At 52.9% G+C, this 18,509-nt stretch overlaps 1 protein-coding gene across 1 annotated transcript in view; it reads right to left on the reverse strand.

Moving 5' to 3' along the window:
* AIFM1 (apoptosis inducing factor mitochondria associated 1) overlaps nt 1-18,509 on the reverse strand; it is an 18,582-nt gene continuing 73 nt past the window's right edge. Inside the window, exons 2-16 of the mRNA XM_038748020.1 lie at nt 14,866-15,008; nt 12,610-12,703; nt 12,312-12,436; nt 8,722-8,852; nt 7,937-8,027; nt 6,558-6,642; nt 5,947-6,023; nt 5,599-5,707; nt 5,270-5,383; nt 5,096-5,184; nt 4,039-4,179; nt 829-971; nt 614-738; nt 292-488; nt 1-178 (exon numbers count right to left, since the gene is read on the reverse strand). Coding sequence (XP_038603948.1) covers nt 107-178; nt 292-488; nt 614-738; nt 829-971; nt 4,039-4,179; nt 5,096-5,184; nt 5,270-5,383; nt 5,599-5,707; nt 5,947-6,023; nt 6,558-6,642; nt 7,937-8,027; nt 8,722-8,852; nt 12,312-12,436; nt 12,610-12,703; nt 14,866-15,008 — 1,736 coding nt within the window. The 3' untranslated portion in view covers nt 1-106. The remainder of the gene's footprint in view (nt 179-291; nt 489-613; nt 739-828; nt 972-4,038; nt 4,180-5,095; nt 5,185-5,269; nt 5,384-5,598; nt 5,708-5,946; nt 6,024-6,557; nt 6,643-7,936; nt 8,028-8,721; nt 8,853-12,311; nt 12,437-12,609; nt 12,704-14,865; nt 15,009-18,509) is intronic.

Here is an 18,509-nt window from a genome sequence, read left to right on the forward strand (position 1 = left end):
GAGCGGAGAACAATCCATTTTATTGAGCGGTGCCAAAAAAAAAAAAAGAAAGGTGAGGAGGGGACAGGGCCTCGCCCCTGCCTCGCTCCGCCTCACCGCGAGGGCTTCAGTCTTCGTGGATGCTGAAGAGCTTGGCCACCTCATTGAGGTCCTCGTGCTCCTCGCCGTCTTTGATGATCTGCGCGGGACGGGAGACGGGGGCCCGGGCGGCCGCTGAGCCCGTCCCTCCCGCCCCCCGCGCCGCCCCCTCCCCGCCCCCGCGGCCCTCCGGGAAGGGACGCCCGGCCCCACCTTCCGGGCGATGGGCATCCGGTTGAAGATGTTCCAGAGCAGGATGCCCACGACCACTTTATCTCTGAGGTAGAAGACGACGCCTTTGCCGTAGTCCTCTCCCGGCCGGGGGGCCTGGGGTCCGGCCGAGCCCCCGGCGGGGACGGACACGTCCGAGGCCTCCGACTCGGTCTCGCTCTCCGAGCGGATGCCCGTCCCTGCGGGGGAGGCGTCCGGTTCTGGGGGCTTCCGGCCTAGGGACCACCTTCCGTCCAGCTCCGGGGGGCCACCCCGGATGCCCCCGCCCCTCGGAGAGGGCCGCCCGCGGGTCCGGCCTCCTCACCTGACTGTTCCGTGGCGGACCGTGGGCTGTCTTTGGCGGTGGCTTTGGCGAAGACCCCCACCGTGGGCAGGCTACTGTCCACGAGGCCGATGGCTTCGTAGCCGACGTCGGGGCCCAGGTCGCTCCTGGGGAGAGGACAGTGGGAACTCCGGTCGCGGCTGGGGGGGAACGCAGGCCGGTCCCCGCTTCTCCCAGTTGGGCGGTAGCGGCATTACCAGAACATCGACTGGTGCCAGTAGGGCTTGGCGGCGCCCGTCATGTTCTCTCCCGCCAGTCGCCCGCTGACCACGGCGTGGTCGTGATGCTCCACTCGCCTCCGGCCCAGCTTCAGGTCGTAGAAGCTGGCGGCGTCACCGGCCTGAGGGGACGAAAGCCAGCGTCAACCGGGGGCTCTGTTTGGGAGGGGGTGCTCTCCTCCAGGGAGCCTTCCCCGATTTAACTCTCCTCGTCTCCCCCGCGCCGCGCCCCCTTGGAGTAGGAAAACAGGGACGTGCCAGCTGCTTCCCATCTGCCACCGATTCTAAGGCCTAGGGGAAGAAAGTGGAGCGTGGGAGTCAGGGGACCTGTATATATGTTTGTACGTATTTATTACTCTATTTTACTTGTACATATCTATTCTATTAATTTTATTTTGTTAATATGTTTGGTTTTGCTCTCTGTCTCCCCCTTCTAGACTGTGAGCCCACTGTTGGGTAGGGACCGTCTCTAGATGTTGACAATTTGTACTTCCCAAGCGCTTACTACAGTGCTCTGCACACAGTAAGCGCTCAATAAATACGATTGATTGATTGTACAAAATCTGATTCCCAGGCCCAGCCTGTACCTACTAATAATTGTGGTGCTTGCAAAGCGCTTAGTATGTGCCAGGCACTGTACTAAGCGCTGGGGTGCAAAGAAGCGAATCGGGTCGCTTCTCTGCTCTGCACACAGTAAGCGCTCAATAAATACGATTGATTGATTGATTGACCTGGGTTCTAATCTTAGCTCTGCCCTGGGTCTGCCGCGTGATTCCGGTCTCGGTGCGGGGGCGCGAGCCGCCTAGGGTCTCGGAGTCGCCGCTTTCCCCCCGAAAAGGGGATGGGAGAGGAGTCCAGGCAGTCAGTCCGTCGTGTTTACTGAGCGCTAACGGGATGCAGGGTAATAATAATAATAATGATAATCATATTTATTAAGCATTTACTATCTGCCAAGCACTGTTAATAATAATAATAATAATAATGACATTTATTAAGCGCTTACTATGTGCCAAGCACTGTTCTAAGCGCTGGGGAGTTTACAAGGTGATCAGGTTGTCCCACGAGGGGCTCACGGTCTACATCCCCTTTTTACAGATGAGGGAACTGAGGCCCAGAGAAGTGACTTGCCCAAAGTCACACAGCTGGTAATCAACCGTATTTATTGAGCGCTTACTGTGTGCACAGCACTGTACTAAGCGCTTGGGAATTACAAGTTGGCAACATATAGAGACAGTCCCTACCCAACAGTGGGCTCACAGTCTAGAAGAATGACATTTATTAAGCGCTTACTACGTGCCAAGCACTGTTCTAAGCGCTGGGGAGGTTACAAGGTGATCAGGTTATCCCACGAGGGGCTCACGGTCTTAATCCCCATTTTCCAGATGAGGGAACTGAGGCCCAGAGAAGTGAAGTGACTTGCCCTAAGTCACCCAGCTGGCAGTTGGCGGAGCGGGGATTTGAACCCATGACCTCTGACTCCAGAGCCTGGGCTCTTTGCACTGAGCCACACTGCTTCTCTGTACTGTACAGTGCTCTGCACATAGTAAGTGCTCAATAAATACGATTGATGATGATGTACTAAGCGCTTGGGAGGGTCACATTCCCAGCCCATAGCCTATACTCGAGGGGGCTGGAGGTCCAGGAGAGTGGGAGGCAGTTCTCTGGGCCCCGAAGCCCGACTGGCCACACTCGGGGACTCCTACTAGCCACTTCCTCCTTATGTGGGCCTCCGGGAGGGAGGGAGGCCACAGGAAGTGCAGCCGGGACTAGTGGTTCTTAGGGGAAGCTTGCCCCCTGTCGAGCACATTATACTACTCGATAATAATAACTGTGGCATCCATTAAGTGCTTAACTATGCGCCAAACACTGTATAATAATAATAATAATAATGATGGCATTTATTAAGCGCTTACTATCTGCAAAGCACTGTTCTAAGCACTGGGGAGGTTACAAGGTGATCAGGTTGTCCCACGGGGGGCTCACAGTCTTAACCAGATGAGGGAACTGAGGCCCAGAGAAGTGAAGTGACTGGCCCAAAGTCACCCAGCTGACAACTGGCAGAGCTGGGATTTGAACCCATGACCTCTGACTCCAAAGCCCGGGCTCTTCCCACTGAGCCACGCTGCTTCTCTACTGTACTAAGCGCTGGGTCGGAACCAGGCCGTGTCCCACACAGGGCTCCCGGTCTAATGGTGAAGCAGTGAAGCAGAGAAGCAGCGTGGCTCAGTGGAAAGGGCACGGGCTTCGGAGTCAGAGGTCATGGGTTCAAATCCTGGTTCCGCCACGTGTCATCTGGGTGACTTTGGGCAAGTCGCCTCACTTCTCTGGGCCTCAGTTCCCTCATTTGCAAAATGGGGATGAAGACTGTGAGCCCCCCGTGGGACAACCTCATCACCTTGTAACCACCCCAGCGCTTAGAACGGTGCTTGGCACATAGTAAGCGCTTAATTAATGCCAACATTATTAATGGTGGGGGGAGGGAATAGGTGTTTAATCCCCATTTTCCAGATGAGGACATGGAGGCCTAAAGAAGTGAAGTGACTTGCCCAAGGTCACACAGCAGACCAATGGCGGAGCCGGAATTAGAACCCAGGTCCTTCTGACTCTCAGGCCCGGGCTATTTCCACTAGACCACGCGGGGTCGAGGAGGATTCCTGCTACAGGTGTGATTAAGACTATTATTCTCATTATTAATATTATTTCGGTATTTGGTTTTTTTTAATGGCATTTATTAAGCGCTTACTAGGTGCAAAGCACTGTTCTAAGCGCTGATTTGCGAAGCACTTACTATGTGCCAAGCACCATTCCCCACTTAACAGTGGAGGAAACCGAGGCCCAGAAAACCGAAGTGACTTGCCCAAGGTCACACAGCGGACAAGTGGTGGATGACGTTGATGACGATAACGGTGGCACTTGCTAAGCGCTTACTACGTGCCAAGCACTGTTTTAAGCACTGGAGTAGATACGAGGTCTCACGAGGGGCTCGTGGTCTTCACCCCCATTTTACAGATGAGGTCACTGAGGCACGGAGAAGTGAAGTGACAGGCCCAAGGTCACTCAGCAGACAAGTGGAGCCGGGATGAGAACCCACAACCTGATTCCCAGGCCCGGGCTCTACCCGTTGGGCCGCACTGCCCGGGTGCCCGGGGGGATTAGCCGGTGGTCAGTTAGGGGGGGAAGGGGCCTCACCACCCAGATGTTGGAGCGGGCCTGTAGTTCGGCGTTCACCCGGAAGCCCCCGAAATCCGAATCCACCTCCAGTCCCCCAGACTTGGCCAGCTCCACGTTGGGCTCCAGGCCGACGGCGGCTACTATGTGGTCCGTCTCCACCTGGGAGGGAAAACAACCCAGACACCCGTCACGGGGACGCCCGGCCCCCGTGCCCTCAGAAAAAAGCCACCGGGAGAAGGAGGGTCGCCATCACCTAATAATAATAATAATCACTGTACTTGTTAAGCGCTTACCGTGTACCCGGCGCCGTTCTCAGCATTCATTCGGTCGTATTTATTGAGCGCTTACTGTTTGCAGGACACTGGGCTAAGTGCTTGGAAAATACAATTCAGCTGGGGTAGATGATGATGATTATGGTGCTTGTTAATAATAATAACCACGATGGCATTTGTTAAGCGCTTACTACGTGCCAGGCACTGTTCTAAGCAACGGGGGGGATCAGGTTGTCCCACGTGGAGCTCACAGTCTTAATCCCCATTTTACAGATGAGGGAATTGAGGCCCAGAGAAGTGAGGTGACTTGCCCAAAGTCACACAGCTGACAAGTGGCGGAGCCGGGCGCTTACTCTGTGCCAAGCGCTATTCTAAGCACTGCGGTAAGACACACGCCGATCAGGTTGGACACGGTTCCTGTCCCACGCGGGGCTTACGCTTTTAATTCCCTTTTTACAGATGAGGGAACTGAGGCCCAGAAAAGTGAAATGACTGTTTTTCTTTTTTTAAAATGGTGGTAGTTGAGCGCTTACTGTACGCCAGGCACTGTACTAAACGTTGGGGTAGCTACAGGATCATCAGGTTGGACGCGGTCCCCGTCCCACGTGGGGCTCATGGCTTTAAACCCCATTTTACGGCTGGGGCAAGTCGGGCCTAGAGAAGTGGAGCGGCTAGCCCGAGGCCTCACAGAGGACAGGTGGAGGAGCCGGGAGCGGATTCCGGGGTGACGTGGCGGAGCCAGGATTAGAACCCGGATCCTTCTGCCTCCGGGGCCCGGGCTCTGGCCACTAAGGCCCGCTCACCTTGCGGCCGTCTTTCAGCTCGATGACCACCTTGCCGCCTCGGAAGTCGACGGCCTGCACCACGGCACCAGTCAGCACCTTGGCCCCCTCTGGGAGGGCGGGAGGCGGAGGTGGAGGGGGGCGGCCCGCCGGAGCCGCCCCCGCCCCCGGCCCCCCGCGGCCGACGACCCTCACCTTTCCGGACCCTCTCCGTGGTCCAGCTGCTGAGGTATTCCGGCAGGATCTTGCCCATGTTTCCGCTCTCGGGGAAGACCTGGACGACCTCCGCCGCCGAGCCGGACGCCCGGGCTGGACGGCAGACAGGAAATGGGGGCCGGACCCGAGGGTGGGGGGCGGCCAGTCTACCCCCGCCACCCCCCAAACTTAGCCTGGGAGCCCCTGGTGGGACGGGGACTGTGTCCCACCCGATGAACGGGGTCTATCCCGGCGCTTAGAACAGGGCTGGACGCATAGTAAGCGCCGGGTAAGTGGGGTCAGGGGTGGGGAGGGGGCATCGTCATCACCTTTCCGGCCCAGGGCGCAGGCCAACTCGCTGCCCAAGAAGCCGCCCCCGATGATGGCGATGGACTTCCCCTCGCGGGAAATCTTCTCTAGGGCACGGAAGTCCTCGATCTGTGGGACCGCAGCCATTTAGAGATTGGAGTCCTCCAATGTGGAGCGTGTGTTTTTTTTTGGGGGGGGGTCTTTTGGATCTAGACCCTCGGACGCTGCCCCTCGAGGGCCTAAGAGTACCCCCCCGTGCAGGTGGGTACCTCCCAACAACCCCCAAAAGGAGGTAACAGCCAAGACCACCCGGCCCAAAGCCGCCCCTCGGAGGTGCAAGGAGGTTTTCCGGGGACCGGGGCGGTCACCTTCCTGAAGAGCGTCGTCCTCTTCTTCACGTCGGGCCCGGCCCTGCTGATGGCCGGCAGATTCCTCGGCGTGCCCCCTGGGGGTGACACCACGGGGGACGCCCCCTCAGTCTCCCCCGCCACCGAGGGGCCTCGGGCAACGGCGGGCGGTGACGGGGGCGATCGGTCACTTCGGCCCACCCCCACCCCGGCAAGAACCGTCGGACGTGGACTGGGGTAGGGGGGCTCCTCTTTTGGGGTCCCCGGGAGGAAGCGTCGGGGAGCGGGAAGGGGCCCGGCCCCCAGACACCCCGGCTCCAGGCGCCGTTGGCCGCCACCGCACGGCTCGGATCGATTGGCGGGAAAAGCCCCCCACCCCCAAGGGGTCCCCGCAACCTGCCCGGCCTCACTTTCTGCTCACGGCCTCTCTCTCTGTCTGTCTCTCTCGTAGATTCCCTTGTGGCTTAGCTAGATACCAAATCAACCTGTGCTTTAAGCAACTGCCTTCCCCGACCTTAACCTGCAAGGAAGCCACAGGGCTACGTCAGGCGGGGCCCGGATGGGCGGACTAGAGGCCGAGGGGAGCCCCGCTCGGCCCACGGGCCCGGTGCGGCGGGGGGTGAGACACTGACCGGTTGCGATCAGACACTTTTCGTAGGAGATCTGGGCGCCGTCGCTGAGCTTGGCCACGTTGGCTCTCACGTCGAGCTGCACGACCTGTGCCCGGAAACACCCCGTGGGAGTGGGCGGCCATCCCGGCGAGACCGGAATGGCCCCTGGGTGGCCCCTGGGTTCCAGCCCCGACGCTCTGCTTCTACCCTGGATGGCTGCTCGGGCCTTCCCGGGGTCAGGGTGGTGCTACCAGCTGGAGTTGGGCTGGGGGGGGACGGGGCAGGGGCAGCCAGGAGGAGGAGAGAAAGTGAGAGAGGAGGAGGAGAAAGAGAAGGGGAAAGAGGGGGAGGAAGAGTAGGACGGAGGAGGAGGAAGGCGAAAGAGGGAGGAGGAAGGAGAAAGAGGGAGGAGGAAGGAGAAAGAGGGAGGAGGAAGGAGAAAGAGGGAGAGGAGGAGAAAGGAAAAAGAGGGAGGAGGAAGGAGGGAGAGGAGGAGGAAGGAGAAAGAAGGAGAGGAGGAGGAAGGAGAAAGAAGGAGAGGAGGAGGAAGGAGAAAGAGGGAGAGGAGTAGGAAGGAGAAAGAGGGAGAGGAGGAGGAAGGAGAAAGGGAGAGGAGGAGGAAGGAGAAAGAGGGAGAGGAGGAGGAAGGAGAAAGAGGGAGAGGAGGAAGGAGAAAGAGGGAGAGGAGGAGGAAGGAGAAAGAGGGAGAGGAGGAGGAAGGAGAAAGGGAGAGGAGGAGGAAGGAGAAAGAGGGAGAGGAGTAGGAAGGAGAAAGAGGGAGAGGAGGAGGAAGGAGAAAGAGGGAGAGGAGGAAGGAGAAAGGGAGAGGAGGAGGAAGGAGAAAGATGGAGAGAAGGAGAAGGAGAGGAGGAGGAAGGAGAAAGGGAGAGGAGGAGGAAAGAGAAAGAGGGAGAGGAGGAGGAAGGAGAAAGGGAGAGAAGGAGGAAGGAGAAAGGGAGAGGAGGAGGAAGGAGAAAGGGCGAGGAAAAGGGAGATGAGGAGGGGAAAAAAGAGGGTGAGGAGGAAGAAAGAGGAGGAGGGGAGAGAAAGGAGGAGGGGAAAGAAAAAGGGAGAGGAGGGAGAACAGAGGAAGAGTGAGGAAGGAGGAAAAAGAAAAGAAGAGGAAGTTGAAGGAGGGAAAAGGGGAGCAAAGCAGAAGGGGAGACAGTGCAAGAGGAAGGCATGTCTTTCCAAGTCCAGGATCACCTGGCTAAAGCCTGGGCGGGAGGACAGTGGAGGCTAGATTCGACGAAGCTAGACCGACAGCTTGTTGTGGGCAGGGAATGTGTCTGCTTACTGTTCTAGTGTACTCTACCGAGCGCTTAGTACAGTGCTTTGCACAAGGTAAGTGCTCAATAAATACGACCGAATGGATGAACGAATCCGGGTTCTCGACCCACCTTCCTGCCGGAGAGGACGGCCACACCGCCGTTCTCGATGTGCGGCAGGTCCTGGGCCGAAACGTAGAAAGAAGGCGGCTGGAAATAGATACTTGTCGGGGAGACGGACGGAGACGAGGGCCGGGGGACGGAGGCAGGGAGAGAGGAAGTTAAAAGAAAAACCCCGGAACGCACCCAACCGGATCAATACTGACAGCGAGAGCTGTGGGATCTGTTAAAGCGCTTATTAAGTGCTTATTAAAGTGCTTATTACAAGCAAGGAGGGTTGGACACAGTCCCTGTCCCACGTGGAGCTCGCCGTCTCCATCCCCATTTTACAGGTGAGGAAACGGAGCCCCAGAGAAGTGAAGTGACTCGCCCAAGGATACGGCAGACAAGTGGCGGAGGCGGGATTGGAACCCGTCACCTTCTGAATCTGGATCTACCCATTACGCCATGCTGCTTCTCGGTTTTGGGTGCTTAGTACGCACAGAGCACTGTACTAAGGAGTTGGGCGAGGACAAGGGAACACCATGCTTCCAATAGCGCCTCCTACCGGAAAGGGCCCAGGGCCTGGGTTCTAATCCTGACCCTGCCGCTTGCCCGCTGGGAGACCTCGGGCAAGTCGTTTCACTTCTCTGTCAAACGGGGGTTCAAAGTGGGACAGGGACGGTGTCCAACCAGGTCAGCTTGGACCACCCCCAGCGCTTAGTACAGCGCCTGGCACCTAGTAAGCGCCTAACCAGTACCGCAGATGTTATCGTTAGGTGTGGGGGGCCCCCCTCCCCGGTGATAGCCGGGCCCACCTCCTCTCCTTTCCGTTCCACTGTTTGAAGCGCAGCGTTTCGGTGACTTGGGGGTCGTCGGAGAACCACAGCTCTTTGGACAGCGGGGGACGCATATAGGGCAGGTCGGGGTCTTCGGACACGATGAGGACCTTGGGGAACACGGACGTGGGGTCGGTCGGGACCCCCGGGTGGGTCGGAGGGGACCCCCCGGGGCAGCCCAGATACATCCGAGATCCGTCCTTCTCTGTCCGTTAATGTCGGTCTCCCCCTCGGGACCGTCAGCTCATCGTGGGCAGGGAATGGCTGTTTGCTGTACCGTGGTCGCCCCAACGCTTAGTACAGTCCTCTGCCTAATTAAGCATCCGATAAATGCCACTGACTAGTTTATTAATTAACGTGTTTATTATAAGTAGCAATTTCTAATTTATAAATCGTTTATTGATGATTTGCTTATGTTCATACCTGTCTCCTCTAGACAGGAATTTATTCATTAGTTTATTAATTAATGTGTTTATTATAAATAGCAATTTCTATTTATAATTTTTTGATTGATTTACTTATATTCATACCTGTCTCCTCTAGATAGGACTTTATTCATTAGAGTATTGATTAATGTGTTTATTGTAAATGGTAATTTCTATTTATGATTTACTGATTGTTTACTTATATTCATACCTGTCTCCTCTAGACAGGAATTTATTCATTAGTTTATTAATTAATGTGTTTATTATAAATAGTAATTTCTATTTAGAATTTATTGATTGATTTACTTATATTCATACCTGTCTCCTCTAGATAGGACTTTATTAATTAGTTTATTAATTAATGTGTTTATTGTAAATAGTAATTTCTATTTATAATTTATTGTTTACTTATATTCATACCTGTCTCCTCTAGACCGGAATTTATTCATTAGTTTATTAATTAATGTGTTTACTATAAATAGTAATTTCTATTTATAATTTATTGATTTACTTATATTCTTACCCGTCTCCTCTAGATAGGACTTTATTCATTAGTTTATTAATTAATGTGTTTATTGTAAATAGTAATTTCTATTTATGATTTACTGATTGTTTACTTATATTCATACCTGTCTCCTCTAGACGGGAATTTATTCATTAGTTTATTAATTAATGTGTTTATTATAAATAGTAATTTCTATTTAGAATTTATTGATTGATTTAGTTATATTCATACCTGTCTCCTCTAGATAGGACTTTATTCATTAGTTTATTAATTAATGTGTTTATTGTAAATAGTAATTTCTATTTATAAGTTACTGATTGTTTACTTATATTCATACCTGTCTCCTCTAGACAGGAATTTATTCATTAGTTTATTAATTAATGTGTTTATTATAAATAGTAATTTCTATTTAGAATTGATTATTTACTTTTATTCATACCTGTCTCCTCTAAACAGGACGCTCGTTGTGGGTAGGGAACGTGTGTTTGTTTTATCCTGCTCTCCCAAGCACTTAGTCCAGTGCTCTGCCCACATTAAGTGCCCAATTAATACCACTAATTTATTAGTTTATTAATTAATGTGTTGTCTATGATTAATAATAATTTTTATTTAGAAGTTTATGAACTTATTGACTGATTTATTATTTGCTTATAGCCACACCTGTCTCCTCTAGACCAGAAGCTCATCGTGGGCAGTGTATGTGTCTGTTTACGGTTGTATTGTGCTCTCCCAAGTGCTTAGTCCAGTGCTCTGCCCACATTAAGCACCCAATAAATACCACTAATTTATTCATTAGTTAATTAATGTGTTGTCTATTAGGAATAGTAATTTTTATTTAGAAGTTTATGAACTTATGGACTGATTTATTATTTGCTTATAGCCACACCTGTCTCCTCTAGACCGGAAGTTGGTCGTGGGCAGGTAATGTGTCTGTTTATGGTTGTATCGTGCTCGCCCAAGTGCTTAGTCCAGTGCTCTGCCCACATTAAGCACCCAATAAATACCACTAATTTATTCATTAGTTAATTAATGTGTTGTCTATGAGGAACAGTAATTTTTATTTAGAAGTTTATGAACTTATTGACTGATTTATTATTTGCTTACAGCCACACCTGTCTCCTCTAGACTGGAAGCTTGTCGTGGGCAGGGAATGTGTTTACGGTTGTATTGTGCTCTGCCCACATTAAGCACCCAATAAATACCACTAATTTATTCATGAGTTAATTAATGTGTTGTCTATTAGGAATAGTAATTTATTAATTTTCTTTAGAAGTTTATGAACTTACTGATTTATTATTTGCTTACAGCCACACCTGTCTCCGGAAGCTTGTCGTGGGCAGGGAATGTGTTTACGGTTGTATTGTGCTCTGCCCACATTAAGCACCCAATAAATACAACTAATTTATTCATTGGTTAATTAATGTGTTGTCTATTAGGAATATTAATTTATTAATTTTATTTAGAAGTCTATGAACTTATTGATTTATTATTTGCTTACAGCCACACCTGTCTCCTCTAGACCGGAAGCTCGTCGTGGGCAGGGAATGTGTCTGTTTACGGTTGTATTGTGCTCTGCCCACATTAAGCACCCAATAAATACCACTAATTTATTCTTGAGTTAATTAATGTGTTGTCTATTAGGAATAGTAATTTATTAATTTTATTTAGAAGTCTATGAACTTATTGATTTATTATTTGCTTACAGCCACACCTGTCTCCTCTAGACTGGAAGCTCGTCGTGGGCAGGGAATGTGTTTACGGTTGTATTGTGCTCTGCCCACATTAAGCACCCAATAAATACCACTAATTTATTCATGAGTTAATTAATGTGTTGTCTATTAGGAATAGTAATTTATTAATTTTATTTAGAAGTCTATGAACTTATTGATTTATTATTTGCTTACAGCCACACCTGTCTCCTCTAGACCGGAAGCTCGTCCTGGGCAGGGAATGTGTTTATGGTTGTATTGTGCTCTGCCCACATTAAGCACCCAATAAACACCACTAATTTATTCATGAGTTAATGTGTTGTCTATTAGGAATAGTAATTTATTAATTTTATTTAGAAGTCTATGAACTTTTTGATTTATTATTTGCTTACAGCCACACCTGTCTCCTCTAGACCGGAAGCTCGTCGTGGGCAGGGAATATGTTTACGGTTGTATTGTGCTCTGCCCACATTAAGCACCCAATAAATACCACTGACTAATTTATTCATGAGTTAATTAATGTGTTGTCTATTAGGAATAGTAATTTATTAATTTTCTTTAGAAGTCTGTGAACTTATTGATTTATTATTTGCTTACAGCCACACCTGTCTCCTCTAGACCGGAAGCTCGTCGTGGGCAGGGAATGTGTTTACGGTTGTATTGTGCTCTGCCCACATTAAGCACCCAATAAATACCACTAATTTATTCATGAGTTAATGTGTTGTCTATTAGGAATAGTAATTTATTAATTTTATTTAGAAGTCTGTGAACTTATTGATTTATTATTTGCTTACACCTGTCTCCTCTAGACCGGAAGCGGGCAGGGAATGCGTCTGTTATACGGTTGTATTGTGCTGTCCGTCCAGCGCTCTGCACACGGTCAGCGCTGAGTGAATGCCATCGAGTGCAGGGGGAGGGTGCCCGCCTTACCCTGGCCCCGGGATCCCGGGCCCGGATGGACCTGGCGGCCGCGAAGGCAGCGGTGCCGCCCCCGATGAGCAGGAAAGGAGCGTGAGTTGGTGCCTGGGGAAGGGGCCCCGCCGCTCCAGGACCACCTGAGACAGACAGAGACGGGGAGAGACACCCACACAGACAGAAGGTGAGGACCCCCGGGACCTTGGGAGACCCCCACCCCACTCCCCCAGCCCTGCCCCGTCGGTCCAACTCGAGCGGAGAGACCGGCTCGGTCCCCGCCGCGCGACCCTGGCCGAGTCACGGCCCTCCTCACCGGCCGCCGCGGCCCGCTTTTCCTCCGGGGTCCGGCCGAGGCCGGCCAGCCGCTCCTCGTATCTCCTCTGGTCTTCTTTCACCGTCCTGTAGGCCTGCGGGGGGCCGGACGCGCGTTCGTCCAGTTCATTCGGCCGTATTTAATAGTGACGACGTTTGTTAAGCGCTTACTATGGGCCAAGCACTGTTCTAAGCGCTGAGGGGGTTACGAGGTGATCAGGTTGTCCCACGGGGGGCTCACGGTCTTCATCCCCATTTTACTGGGCGCTTATTGGGGGCGGAGCACTGGACTGAGAGGGCAAGAAACGGGCGCGTTCCCTGCCCACAGCGGGCTGACGGTCAGAGGCGGGGAGGTGGACGTTAAAAGAAATAAATGACAGGTAATATATTGTATTGTCCTCTCCCAAGCGCTCAGTACAGTGTTCTGCACACGGTAAGCGCTCGATAAAGACGACTGAATGAATGAACGGGAAGCAGCATGGCATAGATGTGGACATAAGTGGCGTGGGGCTGGGATGGGGGGATGAGTAAAGAGAATGTTTGAGAGAGGACGATATAATAGACACATTCCCTGTCCACAGTGAGCTTACAGTCTAGAGGGACAGAATGACAAAAACAATAATAATAATGGAATTTGTGAAGCACTTACTATGTGCCAGGCACTGTACTAAGCGCTGGGGTGGACAGTCCCCATCCCACGTGGGGCTCACGGACTCCATCCCCATCTTCCAGAGGAGGGAACTGAGGCCCAGTCCCCCAGCAGACGCGTGGAGGAGCCGGGATTAGAACCCAGGTCCTACTTACTCCCAAGCCCAGGCCCTACCCGCTAGGCCACGCTGCAGCCGATCCTCTATCCACCCCGGCGCTCACTACAGTGCCCAGCACATGGCAGGCGCCTAAGACCACTGTCGTTACGATTTGGAGACGAAGACAGGAGAAGCAGATGGACGTGCCCCTTCGTGTGCTGTCGGACAAGTGAGAATCTGACTGTGAGCCCACTGTTGGGTAGGGACCGTCTCTATGTGTTGTCAACTTGTTCTTCCCAAGCGCTTAGTACAGTGCTCTGCACACAGGAAGCGCTCAATAAACACGACTGATTGAATGAATGAATGAAATAAGACTTCAGAGTTCCAGTATTTGATAGGTGCTTATCAAGTGGCCCTGTCCCACACGGGGCTCATAGTCTAAGCAGGACAGAGAACAGGATGGTAAGCTCGTGGTGGGCAGGGGAATGTGTCTGTTTATTGTTCTGTTGTCTTCTCCGGATCGCTCAGTATAGTCCTTTGCACACAGTAAGCACTCCGCAAATATGGCGGAATGAATGACTGAACTCCCATTTCACGGGGGAGGAAACTGAGACCCCGACGAGTGAAGCGACTTGCCCCAAATCGCCCAGCCGGCGGATGGCTCTGGTTTCTCTACTAGAGAAACCCATCCAGTGGGAATCATTCTGGGAGGGGAATATGTCCGTTTATTGTTGTAGTGTCCTCTCCCAAGCGTCTAGTACAGCGCTCTGCACACGGTAAGCGCTCGATTAAAGACGACTGAATGAGTGAATGGGAAGCGGCATGGCATATTGGCTGGGCGTCAGTCACGAGTTCTAATCCTGACTCTGCCCCTTGCCTGCTGTGTAACCCTGGGCGAGTCCCTTGTCTTCTACGGGCCTCAGTTCCCTCCACTGTAAAATGGGGATGGAGGCTGTGAGTAATCAATCAATCGTATTTATTGAGCACTTACTGTGTGCAGAGCACTGTACTAAGCGCTTGGAAAGAACAAGTTGGCAACATATAGAGAGGGTCCCTACCCAACAGTGGGAGTAACACATGGAACAGGAGCTGTGTCCAACTCGATTTGCTTGTAACCCCTCGAATGCTTAGTACAGTGCCCGGCACATAATAAAGCGCTGAAAAAATGCCATTGTTATGATTACTATTATTAATGATGGCATTTATTAAGCGCTTACTACGTGCAAAGCACTGTTTTAAGCGCTGGGGAGGTTACAAGGTGATCAGGTTGTCCCACGGGGGGCTCACAGTCTTCATCCCCATTTTACAGATGAGGTAACTGAGGCCCAGAGAAGCTTTTTCCACCGAGCCACGCTGCTTCTCTTGTGTGATACTGTCCGCTCCCAAGCGCTCGGTCGAGTGCTCTGCCCACAGGAAGCGCTCAATAAATGCGACAACGGATGATGATGAGGACGACGAAAGCGAGGCTGCTCGGGGAGCGGGGGAGGCCTCCCGCTCCGCCCGCTACTTACGTAAACGCCGGCTCCTAAGGCCGACAGGCCCACAAAGAAGAATAGCCCGGAACTATTGACGCGGCCCCCGGGCGGACCAGAGGTGGACATCTGTGGGGCGGGGCTGAGTTCGAGAGGACCGGTCCATCGCCGCCACAAGAGGCCTGGAGGGACACAAATGGGTAGACCGAGCTCTCAGGACCGTCGGTTCACACGGGAGGAGGAGGAGGACGGTGTGATGGTAAGATTTGAAAAAGCAAAACCCCAAAATCAACTGTGATATTTATTATTAATAATGTTGATGATGATGGTGGCATCGGTTGCATGCTTACTGTATGGCAAGCGCTGTTCTAAGCGCTGGGGTAGATACAAGGTCATCGGGTTGTCCCACGAGGGGCTCACAGTCTTCATCGCCCCCAGGCCCCTCACCTGCCGCCCCTAGACCTCCCCAGGTCCGCCCACCCGGACCCCTTCCCTGGCACTCCCCTCCCTGACCCCCTCAGGCCCCCCAACTGGACCCCCCCCCCAACCCAGACCCTTCTCTGCCTCCCCCCAAACCCTCCCCAGGCCCCCCTAAACCTCCTCAAGCTTCCCCCGCCTGGACCCCTTCCCTCAGACCCCCCCCACCCCAGCTTCCCCCCTAATCCTCCCCACCTCAGACTCCCCTCCCCAAGACCCTCCAGGACCCTCCCCCAGACCCCCCCACCAATACCTCCTCACCAGCCCTTCCCTCCCTCTTCCCCCACAACTGGACCCCCCTAAACCTCCTCAAGTTTTCCCCACCTGGACCCCTCCCCATCCCAGCCTCTCCCCCAATCCTCCCCACCTCAGACCCTCCCTCAGACTGCCCTCCCCAGGACCCCTCCAGGATCCCCCCAACTTGGACCCCCCAAACCCTCCCCTCACTTGCCTCCCCCTAAACCCCCTCCAAGTTCCCCCACCTGGTCCCCCCCTCCTCAGACCCCCCTCCCCAGGCCCTCACCCTTCCCCCATACCTGCCCCCCACCCCAGACCTCCTCCCCAGGACCCCCCCATCCCCAGCCTCCCCCCAAATCCTCCCCACCTCAGGGCCCCTCTAGGATCCCCTAAACGTGGACCCCCCAAACCCTCCCCAGGCCCCCCTAAACCCCCTTCAAGTTCCCCCACCTGGACCTCTCCCCTCAGACCCCCCTCCCCAGGCCCTCACCCTTCCCCCACACCTGGCCCCCACCCCAGACCTCCTCCCCAGGACCCCCCCATCCCAGCCTCCCCCCAAATCCTCCCCACATCAGACCCTCCCTCAAGTTGCCCCACCTGGAACTTTTCCCTCAAGACTCCCGTCCCCAAGACCCTCACCTGGACCGCCCCACCAGCCCCTCCCTCACCCTTACCCCACAGCTGGACCCCCCCCCCCCCAAATCCAGACCCTTCCCTGCCTCCCCCCGAGCCCTCCCCAGACCCCCTTAAGCCCCCTCACGGTTCCCCCACCTTCCCTCAGACTCCCCTCACCTGCCCCCTAAGACTCCCCCCCTCAGACCCTTCCCCCCAAGACCTCCTCCCCAGACCCCCCTAAACCCCCTCCAGGTTCCCCCGCCCTCTTTATTGCAGTATTGTGCTTGCCAAGCGCTTAGTCCAGTGCTCTGTGCATACAGTAAGCACTCCCTAAATAGAGAAGCAGCGTGGCTCTGTAGCAAGGGCCCCGGGCTTTGGAGTCAGAGGTCATGGGTTCAAATCCCCGCTCCACCAATTGTCAGCTGTGTGACTTTGGGCAAGCCAGTTCACTTCTCTGGGCCTCAGTTCCCTCCTCTGAAAAATGGGGATGAAGACTGTGAGCCCCACGTGGGACAAGCTGATCACCTCGTATCCCCCCCCCCAGCGCTTAGAACAGTGCTTTGCACATAGTAAGTGCTTAATAAATGCCATTATTATTATTATTATTATTATTATTCTCTGGGCCTCAGTTACCTCATCTGTAAAATGGGGATGAAGACTGCAAGCCCCGCGTGGGGCAACCTGATCACCTTGTATCCCCCCGGCGTTTAGAACAGTACTTTACACATAGTAAGCGCTTAGTAAATGCCGTTATTATTATTATTCTCTGGGCCTCAGTTCCCTCATCTGTCAAATGGGGATTTAGACTGTGAGCCCCCCGTGGGACAACCTGATCACCTTGTATCCCCCCAGCACTTAGCACATAGTAAACGCTTAACAAATGCCATTATTATTATTATTATTCTCTGGGCCTCCGTTCCCTCATCTGTCAAATTGGGATGAAGACTGTGAGCCCCACGTGGGGAAACCTAATCACCTTGTATCCCCATCCCCCACCAGCGCTTAGAACAGTGCTTGGCCCATAATAATAATGGCATTTATTAAGCGCTTACTGTGTGCAAAGCACTGTTCTAAGCGCTGGGGGGATACAAGGTTATGAGGTTGTCCCACGTGGGGCTCACAGTCTTCATCCCCATTTTACAGATGAGGGAACTGAGGCACAGAGAAGTTAAGTGACTTGCGCAAAGTCACACAGCTGACAAGTGGCGGAGCCGGGATTTGAAGCCATGACCTCTGACTCCAAAGCCCGTGCTCTTTTAAACTGAGCCACGCTGCTTCTCATAGTAAGTAGTACTATGTCCTACATAGTAAGCGATTAACAAATGCCATCGCTACTATTATTTTCTGGGCCCAAGTTCCCTCATCTGTCAAATGGGGAAGAAGACTGTGACCCCCACGTGGGGCAACCTGATCACCCTGTAACCTCCCCTGTGCTTAGGACAGTGCTTGGCACATAGTAAGCGCTTAATAAATGCCATTATTATTATTATTATTCTCTGGGCCTCAGTTCCCTCATCTGTCAAATGGGGGTGAAGACTGTGACCCCCACGTGGGGCAACCTGATCACCCTGTAACCTCCCCTGTGCTTAGGACAGTGCTTGGCACATAGTAAGCGCTTAATAAATGCCATTATTATTATTCTCTGGTCCTCAGTTCCCTCATCTGTCAAATGGGGGTGAAGACTGTGAGCCCCACGTGGGGCAACCTGATCACCCTGTAACCTCCCCTGTGCTTAGGACAGTGCTTGGCACATAGTAAGCGCTTAATAAATGCCATTATTATTCTCTGGGCCTCAGTTCCCTCATCTGCCAAATGGGGGTGAAGACTGTGACCAAAATGCCATTATTATTATTAGTCTCTGGGCCTCAGTTCCCTCATCTGTCAAATGGGGGTGAAGACTGTGAGCCCCACGTGGGGCAACCTGATCACCCTGTAACCTCCCCTGTGCTTAGGACAGTGCTTGGCACATAGTAAGCGCTTAATAAATGCCATTATTATTATTCTCTGGTCCTCAGTTCCCTCATCTGTCAAATGGGGGTGAAGACTGTGAGCCCCACGTGGGGCAACCTGATCACCCTGAAACCTCCCCTGTGCTTAGGACAGTGCTTGGCACATAGTAAGCGCTTAATAAATGCCATTATTATTCTCTGGGCCTCAGTTCCCTCATCTGTCAAAAATGGGGGTGAAGACTGTGAGCCCCACGTGGGACAACTTCATCACCCTGTAACCTCCCCTGTGCTTAAGACAGTGCTTGGCACATAGTAAGCGCTTAATAAATGCCATCATGATGATGGTTGTTATTATAAAAAGGAGAGAACGACTAGGATCCCGCCCCCCGAGACAGGCCCGGGTGC

The sequence above is a fragment of the Tachyglossus aculeatus genome, chromosome 6 (assembly GCF_015852505.1).
Source record: "Tachyglossus aculeatus isolate mTacAcu1 chromosome 6, mTacAcu1.pri, whole genome shotgun sequence".
NCBI lineage: Eukaryota > Metazoa > Chordata > Mammalia > Monotremata > Tachyglossidae > Tachyglossus > Tachyglossus aculeatus.